At 41.4% G+C, this 21,175-nt stretch overlaps 1 protein-coding gene across 4 annotated transcripts in view; it reads right to left on the reverse strand.

Annotated features, from left to right (window-relative positions):
• ELMO1 (engulfment and cell motility 1) overlaps positions 1-21,175 on the reverse strand; it is a 311,400-nt gene that overhangs the window by 260,625 nt on the left and 29,600 nt on the right. For 3 of the 4 annotated variants that reach the window (XM_055706867.1, XM_055706868.1, XM_055706866.1), the window contains exon 3: positions 2,356-2,505. In XM_055706867.1, coding sequence (XP_055562842.1) covers positions 2,356-2,433 — 78 coding nt within the window. In that variant the 5' untranslated portion in view covers positions 2,434-2,505. Of the gene's footprint in view, positions 1-2,355; positions 2,506-12,472; positions 12,526-21,175 lie in introns of those variants that run through there. The other variant, XM_027809995.2, reaches the window with a different exon arrangement.

Raw genomic sequence — 21,175 nt, forward strand, 5'->3', positions numbered from 1 at the left:
CAAACAAAAAACCACCACACCAAAAAACCCCAAACAATATCCAGATTTTCCTCTGATCTCTTAAATGGTATTTGTACTTCAATATTTGGAATAGCTTCAGTACCCTGAAAGACAAAAACTTGCATCATGTTAAAGTGAGGTTTTTCATTGTTCTTTTTAAAGTAATAATACAGTGCTGTTCTTTAAATACCATTTTTCTTGCTGGTAAGGAACCACAGAGGGAGGAAACTAGTAAGGCAAAGTTTTTAGGATTTTCTGAATATATGTCAAATGGTGCTTGAATGAGCAGATCCCACCTGGGAGACAGGCATTGTCTACAATGTCCAGTCAATGGGCAAGTCGTTTCTCTTTTTTGCCTTCCTTTTCCCTCCTTCCCTTTATCATCTATGACAGCTAGCCATCTGAGGTATGAATCATCTCCTCCACTACAGCTCTTCAACTGGATATTTTAAAGGAAACAGATTGGGGAAAAGTTAGCATTACGTGAACCAAAGGCAGAGCTGTGTGTTTAGAAGCATGTATCACCCTGTTTGCTTTCAGGGCTGATTCCCAAATTGCTCCCATCCCTGAGAAAAGGTAGACATGTGGGTTTGCATGCACAGGTATTAGGAAGGGATGTTTCTTTCTCATCTTCATTTCTTCTCACTACACCTGTATTTTCCATATCAGAAAGGTAAGGGATGAGACCCTCAAACTTCATTCCCCCTGTTTTCCCCTGCATCAGGAGCAAGCTGCTGTTAGCCTTCTCCCTTTCAGCCTTATTTCCCCCTCTTCTTCCTCCTCCTCCCCATAAAGCAGTGTAACGAAGCTTGCAGACAGCTTGGCAGGCTGGTTTGGAAGAGTTCTACCCAATATAAGTCAGCATTGATCTCTCTTGTCCCCCCTAAATCTTACATAATAAAGTAAAAGCAAGGTTCCAGGACAGTAAGCTATTATTTCAGATAAGGCATGAGTTTTTTGGAGAGTTAAAGCCATTCTGTAAATTAAAAATAATCACTTTGGTATTATTTGTTTGGAAGGAGACTGCATAATATTTGTTAATTTTTGTCCCCGCTGTACTTGGTAGCAATAAGCTGTTGTTCATCATGACTAACACGCATCTTTCCCTGAACACAGTGTGCAGTGTCTACCATTTGTTATATAAGAAGAAAAAAGTAAAACATTCCTCACTCCAGAAGGCAAGAGATTTGTATCTGTAGATACATGCTGACTAAAAAATATCAGCAAATGAAAATGAAGAAGCTTGGCAGGTCCTGCTAACTACTCAGGAACTCCCTTTTCCTCTAAAGGGGCTTTCAGAGTGCCTAAAAATCATACTGCTGTTATTCCAGCCACCCTATAGTACCATGTTTCTCCGAAGTTCACACAGGAATTTCCCAGGCATATGCCACAAAAGGGTTAACGAGAAGTGAAACTGATTGCACCACATGAAAAAAATAGGATCCCATTTCAGTAAAACATTTTCAGCAGGAATTCAGATTTTCTGCTCTCCAATAGAACTTCATAATCTAATTGGCCCCCAGACACACTAGCGTCTAAAGCACAATATGAAATGCTTTCCTTCACTCTGAAAACTATTTACAGAAATAATAATTATTCTAAACAGGTAATACGCTGTACGATTTCAAAATGTTAAGGGTAAGCTGCTAAACATTTATTAATATTAAAAGCAACCTTTTTAATGTGCCACGAAACCCATCTCAGAGAAGTCCAGAATATAAAACACAGCACTTGTATAACTTGATTTGGTTTGTTCCCCTCACCATCACCACCAAATTTCCTAGTCTTTAATTCATAATTTTGAATTTGTTAACTTCTGTACACTGCCTCCAATCGGTCCATGGGGACACTGCATTAGAAATAACCAGCCAAACAGGACAACCCCTGAGATTCCTGTATGGAACTGCAAAAATCCTCCTGCTCACAGTGCACAACTACTTAAGTTCCAAAACCTGCACTTGCTACAGCCATTCAGAATGATCCTACTTCTACTCTGCAATGCACTGACTAAAAATTTTAAGGCTTTCCACCCAAAGGCAACATTACCAAAATTTTACAGTTGAACAAACTAAGGCACAGAAGTGTTAAGTGGACCACACAAGCAGTAAATGCCTTATTTAAGCAGCTGTTTAAAAAGAAAAATCAAATAAAACCCCCCAGCTAAACACATCCAAAACATTAAGCAGTAAGAGAGGAAGAGGGTTACACCCCTTTACAAAAAACACCATCTACCACACAGGCGCTCACAAAAACATACGTGTGCATCTCAGTAAACATAAATGCAGAGACACAGACGTGCAGAGAAGAACTTACTTACACACAGGGCTGGCAGAGCATTCGTACACAGGCACTTACTTGATCTATTTCCATTAACTTGGGGAAGGCACCTGGCCATTCGATCGCCACCTTCACTATATCAGCAGGAGGGGGCATTGCGACGCTGCTGTTCTTCAGAGCCACTACAACTGGACACTAAATACTGCAGAGAGTCTTTCTCATTCACACCTGCAGGGAGAAGGGGAAAAAATAAATAAATAAATAAAAAAATACAGCAGTTCAGACAGAACCCCAGCGCTGCCGCTTCACCTCCTACATTTTGCCTGGCTGGGCAGGTGGATGAAAATGTATGTGTGTATGTGTGTGCAAGACCAGAAGAACAGCACATATTACAGAAGCAACACAGGACACAACGCCACAACACACTGCACAGCTCGACAGTCTGTTAGAAAGATGGCTGAAGCACTGAAATGTACGGTGAATAATAGGCATGCATTAGATTTAAAATAGAGAAACTATTTTTAAATATTATTAAACATGCCGGTGGGGAAAAGCGACAAACTAGAAGGAAGCTCCTGTTACAGTGTCACTCCCGGAGTCCCAGGGAACGTGACCGAATTGGTTAAAGCGGTGCTTGAGGAGAAGAGATTGCCCAGGAAGTTATGGCCAGGAAACACTGTTTCTTTTAACTATAGCAATGATCTTCTGGGTGTTCACAAATAGATCACTGCACTATAGCAACCAGGATGTCAGGAAGAAGGCAGAACACACAGCAGCTTCCACATATACATACACACACATATCCTCACCTAACAGATCCAGAGATACCCATATATAAATACGCCTTTATGGTAAATCTCAGACATGTGAGCACACAAGGATATAGTATACATTCACAACGATATAATCAGCTACATAAAACATCACAGTTCTGCAAGAATAGGAGTATCAATAGGATCTCGTGTCAAATAGTACAGCCTGTGAATCTGGTGGAAAGGAACTGAAAGGGGAAGGACCAAACCCTCAGGTTTTGTAGAATTTAAGTTCTGTCTCTTTTGTTTCAAAGTTTGCAACATTGCAATAACAACAAATGCTTTTCAAGCTGGTGTAATGCCTCTCTGGGCTTGCAAACAAACCTTTTGCATCCCTCTCCCAGCTTGGCAGTAGCAGGACAGCCGCTGAAGTAGCAAAGCTCTGCAATTCTCAGGCACAGCAACCCGTGCCACCCTGCTGATGACTGGGAGGTTCCTGCTTGCTTTGCCAAGTCCTCCCTGCCGACCACGGCATTTCGTGCGTGCTCTGCTGAGACCCAGCAAAATGCTATCATGTATGACAAAACAAGAGAAGCTGTGGATATCCCCAGAGGTGCAGTCCCACTTCTCAGCACAAGAGAGAAGGAAGTGGTGAAAGCATGGACACATGCTTGTACGCTTTCAAAGAGCTAAGGCAAGAAATGAGCCGATAGAATATACCAGACATCCAGAAGCCACAAAGAAGTACAAGAAAAAAAGGCTCTGCCCACCTTCAGCTGGTGCTCCAGCTAATCCAGTCTTACAACCCTTCTCCAACAGCAGCTGAAGCACAAACTCAGGTCAGCCTGAACAAAATCGTGAAACCATCCCTTTATCAAGAAATTTTATACCTTTGTGTCATACTACTTACAAGTGGGAATTCGTCCAGCCTTCATATGTATGGGTCTACCTTTCTTTTTTTTTTTCATGTGTCCTCTGGTCTACTCTAAAAAGGCCCCGTCCTTCACCTACACTCTACATAGCGTTCTCAACATACACTGTAAAAGCAATTTACAAACTTTAACACTCCAGCAATTTATTTCCAACAATGGCAGTTCTGATGCCAACAGGATCGCACATCACCACAAAGCAAAGCGCAAAGCAGTAAATAAGACAATGGATGGTCTATAAATAAGACTGGATTGCAGGAAGTGCCTTGAAAGACTAAACAAGATTAAGAAATACAGCTATATTGTCTACATTTGGTAGATGTTACGGGGACGGGGAATAAACACAATTAAAGCATGCAACTGGCTTGCTGGTCATCAAGAATATTCAGACATTCACTTTTGGCTGTCTTTTTCCTCACAGAGCCTGATTGGATAACAAGGCTCCCTCCATTTCTCCCCTGGCCCCTCACGCGCCCGCCATTTCTCCCCTGGCCCCTCACGCGCCCGCCATTTGCATCTCCCACGAGCCCTCCCCTCGCAGTGCAGCGCACTGACTCAACTAATCAGTAAAATAGTATTTTCAGTCATCTGGTTTTTACCACTTCGTAGTCAAATGGCTTCCCAGAGGTGGCACAATGGGGGGGGGGGGGGGCGGGGAAGAAGCAGTGAGAGACTTGATGGCAGCCATGAGCCGTTAATCCACCCTGACAGTCAAATGAAACCGAGCCCTTGGGCACCTTTTTGCTCCCGCACTCACAGTACCGGGGTTCCCCACCTCCTCAGCAGAACAGTCCTCGGTAGTCTCAGCCTGCGATGTTTTGGTATTAAACTGCCTGCAGCATTTAAGTGGAGCTGGCTTACCTGGTGCCTGACTGACAGGCTTCTCCCTGTGCTCCCTGGCACGGCACTGTGCCCCTGGCAGGAGGGATGCTGGAAACCTCAGCCAGAGCATGAGTTTACTGGCCACAACACAAGAAGAGCAGCAGCAGCTCCTGCCAGACAGACTTGACTGAGGACAGCTTCAGATGAGCAAGTCCTTACTTTCAACAGGTTTCCATCCCCCCTATCACGTTTCTTCTACAGTTTTCATGAACAAAATAATCTGTAGGCCACATATCTATACAGAGAGAAAGGACACCTATAAAAAACATAGAATCCACCCAACACATGGGCAAGCACACTTTCATTTGACTGGGAAGACAGAGAAGCAACTCTGAGCACCATCACCTCTCACCATGAGAGGGAAAGGGACAGTAACTCACAGTCCAACAGATACCTCCCCTAGGAGGCTAGCTAACTCCAAAGCTCACGAGGAATGTTGAAGGAAAAACATTGATTCATGACCACTGGCCACGACTACGAAAGCAAAACAACATCACACAGTAATAAATCTGCAGAAATCTTCCACTCTCACAATACAGGTGTGGCATTAACCACCAGCTTGCTTTAACGAGTTGTGGTCCATCTTAACAACTTACCATCAATTTTCCTTGACTTCTTTCTTAAACCATTTGCTTTCTTTCTGTGTAAGTTAATCAAATTCAGCTATGGAAAATAAGCATTTGCATTCCAAAGTAAGATACAAGAGAAATCTACCACAGCATTCAGAAGACAATTTCAATGTGACTCGTTTTAATGCAGGCTAGCACAGATCTCCCACATAATTATAATTATAATTATTAATATATGTATGCTTATACAGCCATAAAACACAAAGCAAAGTGACAGATCTTTAACTAATATAAATGGATGTAGTTCCACTTCTTCTACCAGGAGACCAACTCGGAGGCATCAGTGTGGTCTGAATGCTGAAAAGCATATATAAAACTGTCACTACACATTTTTTCCTGTTTCTCGGTGCACATCCTAGTCAGAAGTGCTGACATTTTTTTTCCCTAGTTTATAATGTTACAAATCAAATTCAGGATCCAAAAGATAATTTACTACCTATGTGGCAATGCCAAAAGCAAATATTCTCTTTTTTCAGGCCAAAATAATGTTTAGCTGTCATCACACTATGATTGCAATGAAATTTCTGAAATCTACAGTGCTGACAATTACAAATTACCTGCTATTTTTTCCAGTGGTACACAGTGTGTTAGACACTGCCCAGTAAAATAAGGAAGGCACAATCCCTGGTGTGAAATGCTTCCCATTAAGTAAGTGATTTTCATTATGTGAATGAAGTACTAGAACTGATTTGAACTGCTTTTTGTTATGCCCGCAGCAGTCAAGCAGTGAAAAGGATATGGACATCGCTGAAGGGTCTAGTTATAGAGTTTTCTCAAGTGCAATTCCTTTTTCCCTCCCAGTGGGATCTGAGCAGCAGACATATAAGTTCAACTTTGCAACTCATTTTTTGCAACGTTTAAGGCAGAATCTTAAGGCAACAGGATGCATGTACAGGCATGAGTGTATGAAGTGAAGGAAGGGGTCTGAGGAAAAGGAAGGCAACTTCCCATTATTTTCCCCTAATGCATCCACGGAGCTGTAACCTGGAGGAGGTTTAAGCAACTTCCATGCTCAGCAGCACACTATTTTATAATTTGAGGGGAAAAAAACCCCACAACCAAAACATTCTTATCACTTGAGTACACTGTTTTATGTCAATAAAGTTTTTCAGAACTATGACAGATTGGCCCATTAAAGTGCAAATTCTGTGAGTTATTGTTGTTACCACACGCAGCTCATTTCTGCATTTCAACCATACTACGCAGTGCTTCCAGCAGCCTAAGTCAGAGTAATAAACACCAAAGTTGGAAATCAAAGTATATTAAATTTAATGCAAAAATGCATCAGCACAGACATGCAAGCTCTCAGTTTACCTGCCTGGCTCTGAGGGATTAAATCATCACGTATGTCAGTAAAACATACTGATTTTCCCCCTTTTGCACACACACTGCATGTGGAAAACAGGTTTTATTCGTGTATGAAATTAGTTCTCAGTAGAACTCTTTTTAAAAAAAAAAAAAAAAAGAGAAACACAAACATGTTTTGCAATTTCCTTGGCACTTTCCATACAAGGTTGTCAAAGCACTTTAAATAACTTATAGCTATCAGAGCACATCTCTCAAGAAATAAACTCTATTCTTACTCTACAGACAGGAGAAGAAAAATGCAGGCTAATAGGAATTATGCGACTCATGGTTCTAGTTGTATATAAAAACAGCAGCCTACAAGAGCTCATTCCTTCTTTTACAGAAGAGAAGTAATCAAACAGCAGGCCAGGTCATTTGATGAACAGCTTGAGTAAGGAAGTTAATGATTAAAAAGCGACTGAAGGAACGCCACGTGCATTTGAGAATTTAATAAAACAAAGCATGTGTTTCTCCTCTCTAGACAAAAGGCAGCATATACAGGAATCACCTGGAGTGGGCACTAATCCGCCTGCTCCCCCCGGCAGGAAGGTTTTCCCCATGGCATTTCTTCAAGGCAAACGGAAGGAGGGCAATAACGCAGCCAGGACATGGCGGGACAGAGCGAGTGCCAGCAGGGAGCTGAGCCCTGGCCGACCACCATGCAGGGACCCGCAGCAGGAGGAGAAGCACGGGTCCCTCCGCTCGAGACCTTACGTAAGTAACCGCTTCTTGTCAAACCTCATCAGCTTCCTCCGCTCAGCTCCCGCCGCCCCAGCAAACAGAAACTACGTGGCAAGTTCAGCTGGAAGGTCCCTCAGGGACCAAGTCTGATTAACGATTTTAGAAAGATAATCCAACGTTGGATTAATATCCTCCAAGAGAGTTATTTTTGGAGTTAAACTGCATGACTGAACAGCCGAGTCTAAGGAGCTGTAAACATGCTCTACCATCTCTGCAAGAAATAAAAACAGGGCACAGAAGCCAGGGGGCTGGATGCACACTTTATATACATAAAAAGGCTTTTATGCTGCCTTTTTCCCTTTTGTTATGTGTTCTCTGCTATTCACCCCTGAACTAGACAAGAGCCAAAGGCCCAGCAGACCCTTGTCAATAAAATCCACAGATGCTTTGCCACAAATGGAAGATAAAGCTCTACAGGAGCTATGAGCTATATTCTAGTAAGTGATGGAAAAGAGGCAGCGATGTCGAAGCTGGGGGGCTGCCATCTCTTCAGCAGCAGCCACCAACACTGCAGGAAGACCTGACCCTACTCGACAGAATTCCACAGTTCAGAGCAGTCCGTCAGCTTCCCAACAGGAATGTTTCTTTGATGCTGAACCTGCAATCTGCTGATCAATAATGCATCGCTAGCCCAGGAATGGACCTTTTAATATTATGATAAAACGAACTTTGGAGCCGTCAGGTTTAAATACAGCACTTTTCCTCTCCAAAATACCTGGAAATCTAGTATTGGAGGACATTTTAGGCATATGGGTGTGAAATGTACAGCCCAGGACATTTTTTGCCACTGGCAAAGCCACCCAGGAAAGATGGTGAATATTTGGGTGGTTATCACCTGTCTCATTCCCACCTATAACCTTTCTTAAAAATTTAGTTCTAAGTATTTTACATTTCCTGCAGTGGTCCTCTCATTAGGAAGTATTTTATGCGGTTGAGGCTTCACCATCATTGACAGGCCCACTTTCAAAAAACGTACTCTTCAAAAGAGAGAAAAAAGGCTTTAAAGAGTGCTTGGAAAGAAAAAGTGGAAGAAAACACAACAGACCGGATGTACTCAGAATACAAGCAAGCAGGCTGGCTGGCCTTGCTTCTGAAGAACACATTGAAGCATACCAGAAAAAATCAGGTACTTATTTAACCTGAACTCCCCATCTTCTTGGGGGATCTCCTTCTACCAAGGAACTTTTAGTTACATGTCTATAATTCATAAGAGGGAGGACTAAAAACTCTGTTTTGATTATTCAAAGTGTCTGAACGTTTGTGGCAATTTAATTAACATCCATATACCATACAGTCAGACAAAGATGCTCTGTTACTAAAGGTGTTAACATTGGAGCTCTTCAACAACCACCAAACCAACAATAACCTGGCAGTTGAAAAGGTAAGGCTTCACAAAAAAAAGCATGGTTTTTCAAAGGTGCTGAGTATCTGCCTAGGATGTCGAATTTAAAGACCATGGAAGGTATCAAGTACAGGAACAAAAATCAAACACTATTCCTAACACAACATTTGAATCCACTTAAACTTGCTGCTTCATTTGGGGTTGTTCCTTGTCATTGGGCTATATTCCAGATGTTCCTAAATTGAAGCAAGCAGCAAAAAATATCCCTTAAAATCCAGCTGAATACAAGTTTATCATCCTGACTCTCAGGATAGTCTCACATAACCTGAGAGATTGGAGGGAAGTAATGGGAAAAAGATGAAGCCTCGGTTTTGGCCAGTGGTGCTACTGTTCTTAAGAGCTTGTAAGGTTAGAATGAAAGTTTTCAGCGATAAGGTGGAGGGGAGAAGAAAGGAAAAAGGAAACTGGTACTGTGAAAGAAAAACTAAAATAAAGCAATGCTAAATATTACAGTTCAAAAGGATGAATGCAAATTGGGGGGGGGGGGGGGGAGCTTTCTAGTCCTTAAGCTAAGCACACTCTAAAGGAATCCAATGTAACTGGAAATGGAGTCAATTTGTTAGACACTGGTTGAAAATATGCTGAAGAGAAACAGAGAAAGTTCACCAAAGCTGCTCTGACTCAGGAAAGCAATTTTGAATACAATTCAACTAAGAGTGAAGAAATAACAAAAGGTCACAGCCCTCTTTCCTAGCACTAGCATGATCTGACTATGGTACTTAGGACTTTCCTGGCATTTTGATAAATCAGGGGGCTAGAAAGGACATACAAAGGAGCATCTTGAGTCAAGATGAAAACACTTTTATTGCTTCACTTTAGCAAGGGCTGAATCAAGACAATGAGGATGGGCTATACCCCAAAGGAGATAACAGACACAAGAAGACAAGCTCAAGGCTGGGAAAAACCCTAAACTTCCTGCTAGAAGCAAGATGAAGCAGCAGTATAAAAAATAAAGAGTTTTTTTTTACTGTATCAATGCTTATGACACATACGGAGGAACTAATGGTATAGTCAGGAAGTTACCAGTCAAATGGAGGAAGAGAGGGCAACAGAGACGTGTGAATGCTAAAGGAAATAACCAAGTTAACTGACAGCACAGACAGGATGTTGAAGGTTGAAACAAACAGAAGTATCTTCTAAAGAAATCATTCTGCAAAGAAAAGGACTGTGGAAAAGAGACACACATTGACATTCCACAGTGAATAAGCAGAGCCTGATGCTCATCATACTCATCAGAAGTAAAAGAAACAATAAAAGAAAGACTGGATACGATTCATGGGTCTAATGAGGGAGGACTTAAAAGTTTTGATGACACCAGTCTTTTGCTGCAGGCACTGACACCTGCTCTTCAAAGATGACAAAAACCAAGAGAAGGAAAAAACCCGCCTGTCACTCACCTTGCAGCAGGAAGGAGTTCCATCAACAGAGGTGCTCCTACCAGCTTCGTTTCTCTTATACTTACTGAAATCAGCGCATCAAAACAGCTAACAGCCAAAACACCACGTTTTCCTGACTTCTTAGCACTATACAGCCCCTGAATCCACCCCCGTAGACTCCCAGCTCTCTGCCCATTCACACTCTCATACACACTAAGAACATTTTGCCCTTAAACACTTGTGGACTTCCCAGTGCCAGCCCTCTATAGGACATTCAGAAAAACCGCCAGACTGCAAATGGGAAAGACAGTGATGGCTACCTAGGAAAAAAAGCATGGCACAGTTAATATTAGAGACCTTGTCTATAGCTTAAACTTGTGGAATAACTTGAGCTATTTTGCATTAAAGAGATTGTATCTCCAAACAACATCAGTTGTTGCGACTAATCTGGAATTTTAATAGACATTACTAAACCCACTTTGTTAACAGGAACACAGACATGCTAAGGAAACAAATGTGGACACAGCCACATCCCCAAAACACTACTGTGCATATGCCCATCCTTAACACTGATCCCATCCTGCTTTGCTGAGTACCACTCAGTCTGTGTACCTGCGGGCCTGTAACCACTGCTCCGGGGACATCACAACCAGGTATCACCCTCCCTTTCAATGCCCACACATACCCTGGGGCATTTGCTTGTAATTCTGTATCTGGAAGAGCTTGCATACCTGAGCAATCTTCCTGGTTATCCAGCCAGGTTAACCATAAAACCTCTATAAGGTAAAATACAAGCAAAAAAGATACTGAGGAGCCCAAGAACAGGGCAAGCTCCAGGATCATATAACCAGAACGCAGAGGCTATTTTGGAGGGGTGCTAGAAACCTTTCAGAAGAAACTCGGCGACAAGATAACAGCGGTGCAAACACTGCTCGCCCAGCCCATTTCCAGGGCAGATGTGTCCTGTGTCTTTTGGTAAACTGTATTAAATGTGACACTTGGTAACAGGAGATCTGGACGTTTTAACATGACACTATCCCTTGCTCATCTCTGTATTGCAAAACCATGAGTAGCAGATGACACTGCTTGAGCAGGGGGGTGAACAAGATGACTTCCACTAGTCCCTTCCAGCCTCAACCATTATGTAACTCTCAGAGTACGCTGACTTGAAGCACTCTTGAAGTCCTAGCCTGTGCATCTGTACTCAACTGTGCACACAACGAGCAAAAAAAAAAGCTGCTTTTGTAGCAGGTTGCCTTCTATGCCATAACAAGATTCTCTAAGCACACTAAAACCAACCCTTGGTTACAACGTCAGAACAACCATCTCTATAACTCTTCCCAGCTGGCATCCAAGAGCACTCATTCAAAAAAGATCTCAGCCTTGCACAATTTGAACTAAGATTTTAAAGATCAAGATGAAAATTTACTTCTGACAGGAAAACTGCTGTAAATTGCTTTTGTGTTATAGTCTAACAAATCACACTCAAGCACTTGGTACCATTTGTGGTTGCCCCATAATTTACATTTTACTCAACAGTAAAATCTACACGGTCCAGGGAAAGAGGAAAGAGTGATGCAAACATCATCCTTCTACTGGTTTGAATCATAAGCTCTATAGAGAGTCATGCCATTTAAGCAGCAGACAACAGTTGAAAAGCATGCTGTCTCTACATTTTAGCAGGGACAGCAGGACAGGCTATGTGTTCGCTCCAAAATTATAACCCACATGTGAACATAAAACCCCACCAAATCTAACAAATCTAATTTATGCTATCATGCTGGTCTATTTTTAAAAAAAAAAAAAAAAAAAAAAAAAAAAAGAAAAGAAAAAAAGGCAGGAGGGAGCCACCAATTCAGCCACTGAAGTTAAAGCTACAAAGAGGTGTTATAATCGTCTCCTGGTTTACTATCCAAAAAAATGGAAATACTGTAACAAAGAAACCTGACTCATGAAAAATACTAGCTAATTTAGTAAATAAGTTAATTTCATTGCTCAGGTAAAAAGTTGTTATTCATTAAAAAGTTGCCTTCATAGTATATATGACCTGCTTCTCCAAGTAACTTCTATCCCATAGGTAACTATAATTACAAAGGTTCTCCAAGACTCCCCCCAAATGGCTACAGCTAATACTCACTGTCAAAATCTGAAGACGGCACAGCTGTGTTTCCCCATCTCCATGCTCCAGTTGAAGCTCCTGCTGCAGCCTCTCTGGAAACATACATAGTTATGCCAAGAATGAGCAAAACACTCACTGTTTCCAAATTGGCTAATCAACGGACTGAGTGCTTAACCTTCCCACAATACATGCATCCAGACAAGGCAACCAGCACAGTCTGCACACTGAGGACTGAACTGTGCCAACCACATTATTCTGCAAGACGACTCGTGGCAATTTCCTTCTCAGGAGCCAGAGCATCAATTGTCACCGATTGCTGCTGCAACTCAATCGACTTCTAGCAAAGCATCCATTCAAAATGAACCAGCGCTTGCTCCATGGCACTTTTCTCTATTATTCTAAAAACAAATAGAGTGCCTCAAATATTAAATACCCTCTGGATTCTACCCAGCAGTTATTACCAAGTATTTTACCTGCTTCAAACTTACAAATGCTAAGTACAGAACAGTGAGAGGCTGGCAGCGACAGGCAAAAGGACACTGTGCCTTTGCTGCACAACACGTATGCTTATTATACAGCAAAAAAAGTATTTTATGTTATAAATATTGTAAGACATACATCACCCTGAGCCACCATCCTTACGTTCTTCACTAAAATGAAATCTTTCTACTCCAAAAACCTCAGGCTTCTGCCATTCAAAGTTCAGTTCCATAGCAAATCTGATATCTCTGCTTTTCCAATGTCATGGCCTGGCCTCCTCCTCCCCAGTGCCAGCCCTGGCACTTGTCCAGCAGGCCAATTCAGAGATGGACTGCCCAAAAACTAACCTCACAAAACAGACACATTTTCAGCCAGATTAGCCCCTTGAACGTATTCACCACTCACTCACCCAAGCATCAGGACCACTATAAGGAAGGGGTAGGGGCAAAAAGGAAAGCAGGAATATAACCTGCTCATCTTTAACCATCATGTAAATATGCCTGGGCCAAAAAAGAGGATTTATTTCACCTGTGCAAAGTTCATGGCACACAGCTAAGATTCAATTCCATGGAGGAAAATGATGTAAAATTATGCAATTACTGAGTTCATTACGGTATGTTTCATTAACTCAATAAGCTCCCTTATAATTGTAACAGACATTAAAAGATTAAAGTATTTGGATAAAATCCAAGTACATTTTTAGTGCTCTGATGATTGCCAGAGTTAGAATCTTCAGTAATACAAAGTAACAACGCTTCACCAAATCCCCTGTGAGAGTAACCACTGTTTATCCTGCTTGTTGTCAGACTTCAGTGTTCCCAAATCAAATTTTCCCATTGCACTTGGAGGTGAGGGGTGGCAAATCACTCTTCGGTTAACTGTCTAGTTCAGTTTGACATAGTTAGAAGTGTTTCCATATAAAGCCATCAATTGAAGTTGACCATTTTGAACTTCCTACAGGGCTAACACCTGGCTGAAAAGCCCTTTGTGTGAAAACAGCAACACTAAAACAAAGCACAGCACAGGAACTCTGCAGCACTTTCCATCTGCTCTCACTCGAAATTTATCAGTAGATCTCTAACGTTCAAGCAGCAAGTGCAATTTAGCTATTAATCTCTTTAAAACAGAACGGAGTCCTCTTTCTGCCCTTCAGTAAAGCACCTCTACTCTGCTGTGAAGACTAAACCATAGCTCTACAGGGCTGGCGGCATGGTGGCAACAGTAAACACAGAGCCTTAGCCGTTCTCATTTTATGCTGTATTAAGTGATATTCACAGGTTGTACACTGAAAGCATAAGCATTTCCAAAAGTCCGCAGTGCATATCTACTAAGAGAATACTCCATTTTCTTTTTGCTCCCCACACACTGATGCAGTCTTCATGCTGCATTCACAGAACCATAGCCACAGCCTGTCAGAAGATCTTAAATTGAAATAAGGAAGATGATCAGGTAAGAGATGTCCCGTTTCCAAAGCTGCCAGACAGCTTGCCCTGTAACAAGTGGACTCCACATCTCTGAAGACCAAGACTTAAGTCCCATTTCAGTTACAGTCCCCTAGTCCCAACAGGGGATTCTGCTGTTCTTCAGAGCTGGATGTGACTTCCTTCTACCTTGCTCAGAGGATTGATTACTCCATTACGTAGGACTCACAAAGACATGTTCTCCACAACATGGAAAACTCTAAGAGGACAGTGTACATGAGGAATGAAGGAAAAGATGTTTTTGAAGATTATTTTTTTTTTTTAAGTTTCCTTTTCACATATGCCATTCTCCAAACTCTGGAGCAGATTCCTACTAGCCACAAATCCTACTAACCACCTTTACAAGCTCTTTTCTTGGAGCATTAAAGAATTAGATGGGTTTCAGCCACATCTCTTACCTTGCTGATCTCACCCACTATGCCAACATCTTTGACTAGGACTGGGGAAGAAAAAAAAAAAAAACATTAATTCCATTTCAGGCACTTGAAGGAAATTCTGAAGCAGCTGTGCCTATAGGTAAATAAGTTGCATCCAGTGCCCAGGATGAAGTCTAATGCTCTCTTTTAAACAAGACAGAAAAATATATTCTTGTATTTATAAAACAATCCTCTTGAGACACGAAAGCCCTAGATTCTTATTTGACCTTGGTGTCATTGAGAGAATGTAATCGTTAGCAGATAGTATAAGATACACCGGAGAAAAATAAACCGAAAAAATAGACCTTATAGCTATCAATTATTTTTTTTCCCCACAGCACTGATTAAAGAGAACTCCCTACCACACATAGTAATCATACTGTCTAAACGAACAGAAAGTCTGCTTCAAAGACAAGGCATAAACTTGGAACCAAAAACACTTGTGTTTAATTTTCTTTTATTAAAAAGCTTTGTGTGTGGCCACGTACTTGCCCTTTGGTCCTCTGTGCCTCCAACCGCCAACTATAAAATGGGGCACCACATTTCCTCAGAGAAGTTGAGAAGCATTTAGAGGCTACAGGGTGTTGTATCTAAATCAGGCTGACACATTACCCAGAATGGGCAGCCGCCTTATTTATTCGTGAGCTCAGGCATACTACTCACCCAGTTCTTCCTGCATTTTACCTTTCCTAGCCCCCAGGGTCCTGAAATCAGAGACTGGCTTACCTATTTCTTGCCGCCATCCTCAGTTTCAATACAACACCTGCCATTAAAAAACAGAGAGGTAGAAGCAGAGGATGCAGCTTTGGAGTGCTGGAAACAGTGTGCGCTCTTTCTGGCCTTTCAGAGCACATTGCTGCAGTTTTCCCTCAGATGGGGCTTCTCACAAGTATGGACTTTGGGATGGGACAGAAAGGGATAAAACTTTTGCAGCTATATTTATTGGTCAATGTCTTCTAATTTTCCCACTCTGCCAAATTAAAAGATTCATTGCCAGCACAAAATGACAAATACATCTCTAGATGGATTATGTACTTTACAACAAACCATCAGGGGAAACTAATTTCCCAGGCAAAATAAAAGCATTGCCATTATACTCATTTAAGCCAAGACTGAAAGAACACACAGAACATGCTGTAGGGAGCAAGTCTGAAGCCTCGTTGCCATTTTTCTTTACATATAAAGCTATTTTTCCTAACATTAAGAGTCCCAGAGGCACCCACAAGTGTCTGCAGAGCCAATCAAAATGCAAATACTCTGAAACAGCCCAGCGAGCAGCTACTGCTCTTCTCTTTACCATGTTCTTCCTTCTGCTCTCAGGCTTTCATCGTTTAACCTGGGTGACTACCAAACACCATGTGCTTCAGTTTTAGAGCCCTGAAAGTTTAAGCTGTTGTCAACGTAGAAATGAGAACCTGTCATCTGGCTCTTTGGGTCAGTCATTCCTGGAAACTGCCTTATTTTCAGCACACGCAACAGGAAGAGACCACTGCCCTCTAACAGTTACCTCCCCCAGCCCCAAATTTCTGTAGTTTGTAGTTTTACACAGTGAAATTAATGCATGGCTGCTGACTCCCTACACTCCTGCCCTTGCTTTTAGTCATTTAATTGCTGAAGTGGAAATACAGATGTTAAAAGAGACAGGCACGTGACAGAAAACATTTGCCTCTTGCTTTGAAGAAACACAACGCGACAGCAAGATGAAAAATCCCACAGCTACAAAGGATCCCAGTTTTCTCAGGGCAAGATGCTGAAAGCATCTAACAGTTTCACCTCTAACAAGCTCAAACTGAACTATTCCCAGTAAATTGAGGAGGTGCCTGTTTTCAACAGTTCCTTTCTTAAATCCACCACTATTTCTCCTGATTCATTAACCAACCTTGTTTAAGAAAGAAGAATCATATCTTAAAAGGAAGAAAGCAGCAAGGTAGTTTGGCTTGCCACCAGCCAAGTTAACTACAATACACATTGCTGCTTTCTCTTCAGAGAAACTCAACCATGCCAAGGGTCGGCAGTTTCTTCTAGCAGATGAGAAGTAAAAAGCCTTGTTGAGTACATTTCCCTTTTGAACAGCTACACATGCAATGATGTATGCAGCACAGCTATTAGCTTGTGTGTGAGAAGGAAGGACTACAGGTCTCTGCTGTCAGGCTGTGTTCCTCAAAATTGTCGCTTTCAAGTTTGCAAAAATATATTTCATTTTTATATAGATGACAAAGCTAGCAATGATACCCATGAAAGCTGCTTTCAAGCATTTTAGACTAAATGTCATCTAAAGCATGATTTGACCTGGATGGATATGCTTTTAGGTTTTTTAATTACTGACTTATAATATGTGCATTAGAAGTCACTGAGGGCAAAAAAATAATTTATATTTAAGATACTATTTTTGCTTTTGTATGACTTTAAGCGATGACAGCTTTAAGACCCACTAGAGTAAGCAGGGATTAAACTTTAAGGTGCTTTCCTTGCTTTTAGTATATAAAAGATTCACATCATCAACTCTTAGAAAGAATAGCAACTGTCAGGAGTTTTACTGTGTTGCTTTTAACAAGGATAAAGTGGGGAAACACTTGGTTATTTATTTATTTTTGAACAGGGCATCCATTCATAGAAGAAGCCTAAGCATAATACCTTTTGCCTAGGCAGTATAATTCATCTCTCTCACCTTTGGCATTTTTTTTCCCCTTTTCTTTTCTGACAGTGTTTTATTTCCCTTTACATAACCCATTCTTCAAGCTTTCTTCCACTGCCTCAAAGAGATTACATTCACACACACGTTGACCATTTTTCCCCAGGTGGAGGTTTTGTACCAACTGCTGCACTTTCATCTCAGCCAAAGCACATCCCGGCTGAGATGCAACAGGGACACTTTACCCTTCCCCAATCTCTCTCTGCACTTCTGAGGCTTTTAAAGCACAGAGAAGCAAGACCTTCACTGGCAATTTGGGAATTTCAGAAGTGCACATTGATATTTCATTCTTCCTGGTTTTTTGTTCGTCTTTTTTTTAAAATGTCAGATTCAAACAATCTATGCTCTGCAGAAGCCAGTGACTGTAGCTTTCACAAAGGTTAAAAGTTCAAAAGGAAAGCTGGTTTCTTCATTTAGCAGCTTCTTTCAACAATTCCGATAAAAAGATACCAAAGAGTGAGCAGATGTGTAGGTATAGCAGCAAGGGGGATGAGGGGATGAGTCTCAAAGTTTTTAATTCTCTTGTTTATGACTCCCCCTCTTCCACCAGGTTCTGACCTTACCCCTCTTTGGGGTACACTATCCAAATACTAAGTACCAGCCATGAGAAAAAGCTAGGAGAAACACACATCTCCTGCTGTCTTCCTCTACACATAAAGAGCAAACTGTTCCCAAAGCACATTTTACCCTGAATCCTTTGGGAAAACGTGTCCCAGACACACAAGGCATAACCATGAAAATTATACCTCTTCCTCAAGCTTGCAGGCTTACTATGCCTTTTCTCAAAATCCCTTTCCCTGACAGATATAAATCAAGCAAGCAAACTTACTCTGTGAAGTCAAAACTTCACTTTGCACACGAGCGTAAGAACCGAAAGTAACACACTGGGTATTATCTTGCATTCGTTTTTCTAATGAAAATACACTGTAACCACAAAAGGAAATGCTTATGGATCAGTAATGAAGGGACTGATTCATATGCCCCAGAGAACAAGTGCTGAACAATGTATACTCAGTGAGATTTCAGCTTTATCCCTTATTAAAATAAAACCACGTGTCTGATCTTTAACCTACTTTGATTTATTAATGTTTTTGCTTTTCAAGATTATGAAAGTAAGTATCAACAGAGGAGTTAGAAGCAAACAATTAATCATGGAAGTCTTTTACACCAAGTACGAGAATAGCCATCAATCTTACTTCCTCTCTCAAAAACGTGTATTTATAGTTTTGAAGGACTACATGGGAATTCCAATTGGAAAGTCACAAAAGTAGGCTGATGCAAACAACAAAATACTACATCCCAAATGTAACGCAGCCTCTGCTACTGTGTGTAGACATCAGTTGGTCATCTGTCAATCCACTAGAATGCCAAGGGCATTTGAAAGATATTAAAGTATCAACAAGAGAAAAAGGAAGAGTCCTTTGAAAAGGTCAGAGATTTACCAGTTCTGAGCTCTGCATAAACAAATCTTCAAATCCAAGGAACGACTGTGTGCTTTACATTGCAACATCTTATGTTCCAGACACCTTCCCTACCACAGTCTTTCACTGGAATGTAAATCTGGATTAAAGTTGCAATGCAGAACAAGGCTTTATCCTTTCACTTGGGTCCCATTCCAAAATATATTTGTTCTACATTACAAAGTGTGTCACATTTTCCATGGGGCATTCAGGAAACTCCTAGCGCAAAAACAATGAACAGGATGTTGCAGGTCAGGATAGAGCTACGCTCACTAAATGAGAACATTTGAGGAAGTGGGGGGACCTTGCACAGTCTTTTATTACTCGGCATCTTTTTGGTTCCAGCCCCTGTACTTTGCAGAGTTCATATTTGGGGGACAAGCAAAGTTTGCATACAGCCCTTGCTTAGCCAGAGCTGTCCCTTGGTTTTGTAAGAATTCAATGCCCCAGACAATTTTATAGGACCCTGGTAACCATAACACAGCTGTGACAGCTTCAGCCAGCCCACCCCAGGTCATGCGCTTGTCTTTGGACCATCTGTGCACCCAGCACTGGCATGTCTGCCAGTCAACCCAAACACAGGACAACAGGCCTGAAGGTTTGGTGTTTTTTGAACATTTCTGCTAATAAAACTATCACTGCTCAGAATTATCCCTGTAAGTTAGATCTGATCTATTACTACCTTACTACTGTCCTGTGCCTGGAAATACCTGGAGCACTGATGTTCCCACAGCAAGGGTAGCTCCACAGAACGCAAGAGCAATACCCATATGTTGAAGTGTCCCATACCCACAGGAGTTCATCAGGTGGTGCTCACTTCCTCACTGGATCTCTCCTATATAGGAAGGCCTTTGCACAGTACTTCAGTTAGATCAAAGCTTGCACACCTTCCTGAAACACCTGCCGGTAAACCCCATGCTCCCAACTCTTGATGGATTTCACATAAGAACAGGTGCTGCTGGACCATGGGAGGGACCACCACTCTCATCCTTCCCTAAGCCACGCTGCTGTAAGAGGAAGGAACCATTGAGAACCCTAATTCCTTAAGGAAAAGTTAAGATGTAAAAACCAGTGGACAGACTTGAAGAACAGTAAGCTCCTGAGCACTGCTCTTGCTTAGTAAAGCGGCCACCTTCATTTTGCAACACTGAAGCCCCAACAAGCATTTGCAGCAGCAGGCATTTCTAGCTTCCCTATTTCAGATCTGGTTTTATTCATCAGACTTTCCACATGGTAATTCTAGAAAAGCAATTCTAATGCAATACTTTCAGAATCAAATTGAGAAGCCTAATTTGTGGCCACAGCTGTGGCCTGTTATCTGTACTTCACCACTCCAACCCAGCACAACATAAACTCCATAATTCTTCAGACTCCGACATGCCTCCACACCACCACAGCAATTAATTTGCCTCTTCCAGCCTATGCCATTAAAATAAAACTGTAACATACCACAATCTGAAAATAAAAAATTCAGTCCCAGCCCTACCCAACCTCTTTGTAATTTAAAGAAAACCCCTGCAACTTCAGCATTTAAGAACTGGGACTTCTGTCAGAAATTATTTTTATTCACATGCTTACTTTTAAAGGCTACTGATAAATCTGAAGCAGTAACTTCACAGTAGCACCTAGACTACACCATTAGCTAAATGTTTTACAGAAGCTTGGGAAAAACACTTTCTCCTATGGCCAAAACAAAAATAAAACTTACCTAAATGTTTTCATATTGACCTGGAAGAAAAAAGAAAGCCACCTACCAACTATTGCACTACAAAGGATTTAAGACTAAATGGCGGTTTCAAAAACAATTCAGTCTAACACCTATCACCCTATAAATCTGTGAATAGGAGGTTCATTTGATAATGCCTCATTAGGTGAGCTAGGGCCATTAAAGCCTTTTCCTGATAACACAGTAATCGGCTTTTTCTATCAAGAAAGAAAGGTTTTCTCCCTTTCATTTGCAAAGAAAAGTTAATGGCTTTTACAGCTCCACCCAACAGTAAAATAACATTAAAGATGGAATAACACTTCAAAGTAAAGATCACTTTAGACTTGAAATGAGTTAGGTTTTTTATCAAAAAGGAAATTCACATTAAAGCCACTGTGATTGTATTTGAACTTTCATTCGTGAAGCTTACTCAGCTCCATTCTGACCTCCTGGCAGCAAGTACAGTTGATATTAGTTCACTTATATT

Source organism: Falco cherrug, chromosome 4 (genome assembly GCF_023634085.1).
Source record: "Falco cherrug isolate bFalChe1 chromosome 4, bFalChe1.pri, whole genome shotgun sequence".
NCBI lineage: Eukaryota > Metazoa > Chordata > Aves > Falconiformes > Falconidae > Falco > Falco cherrug.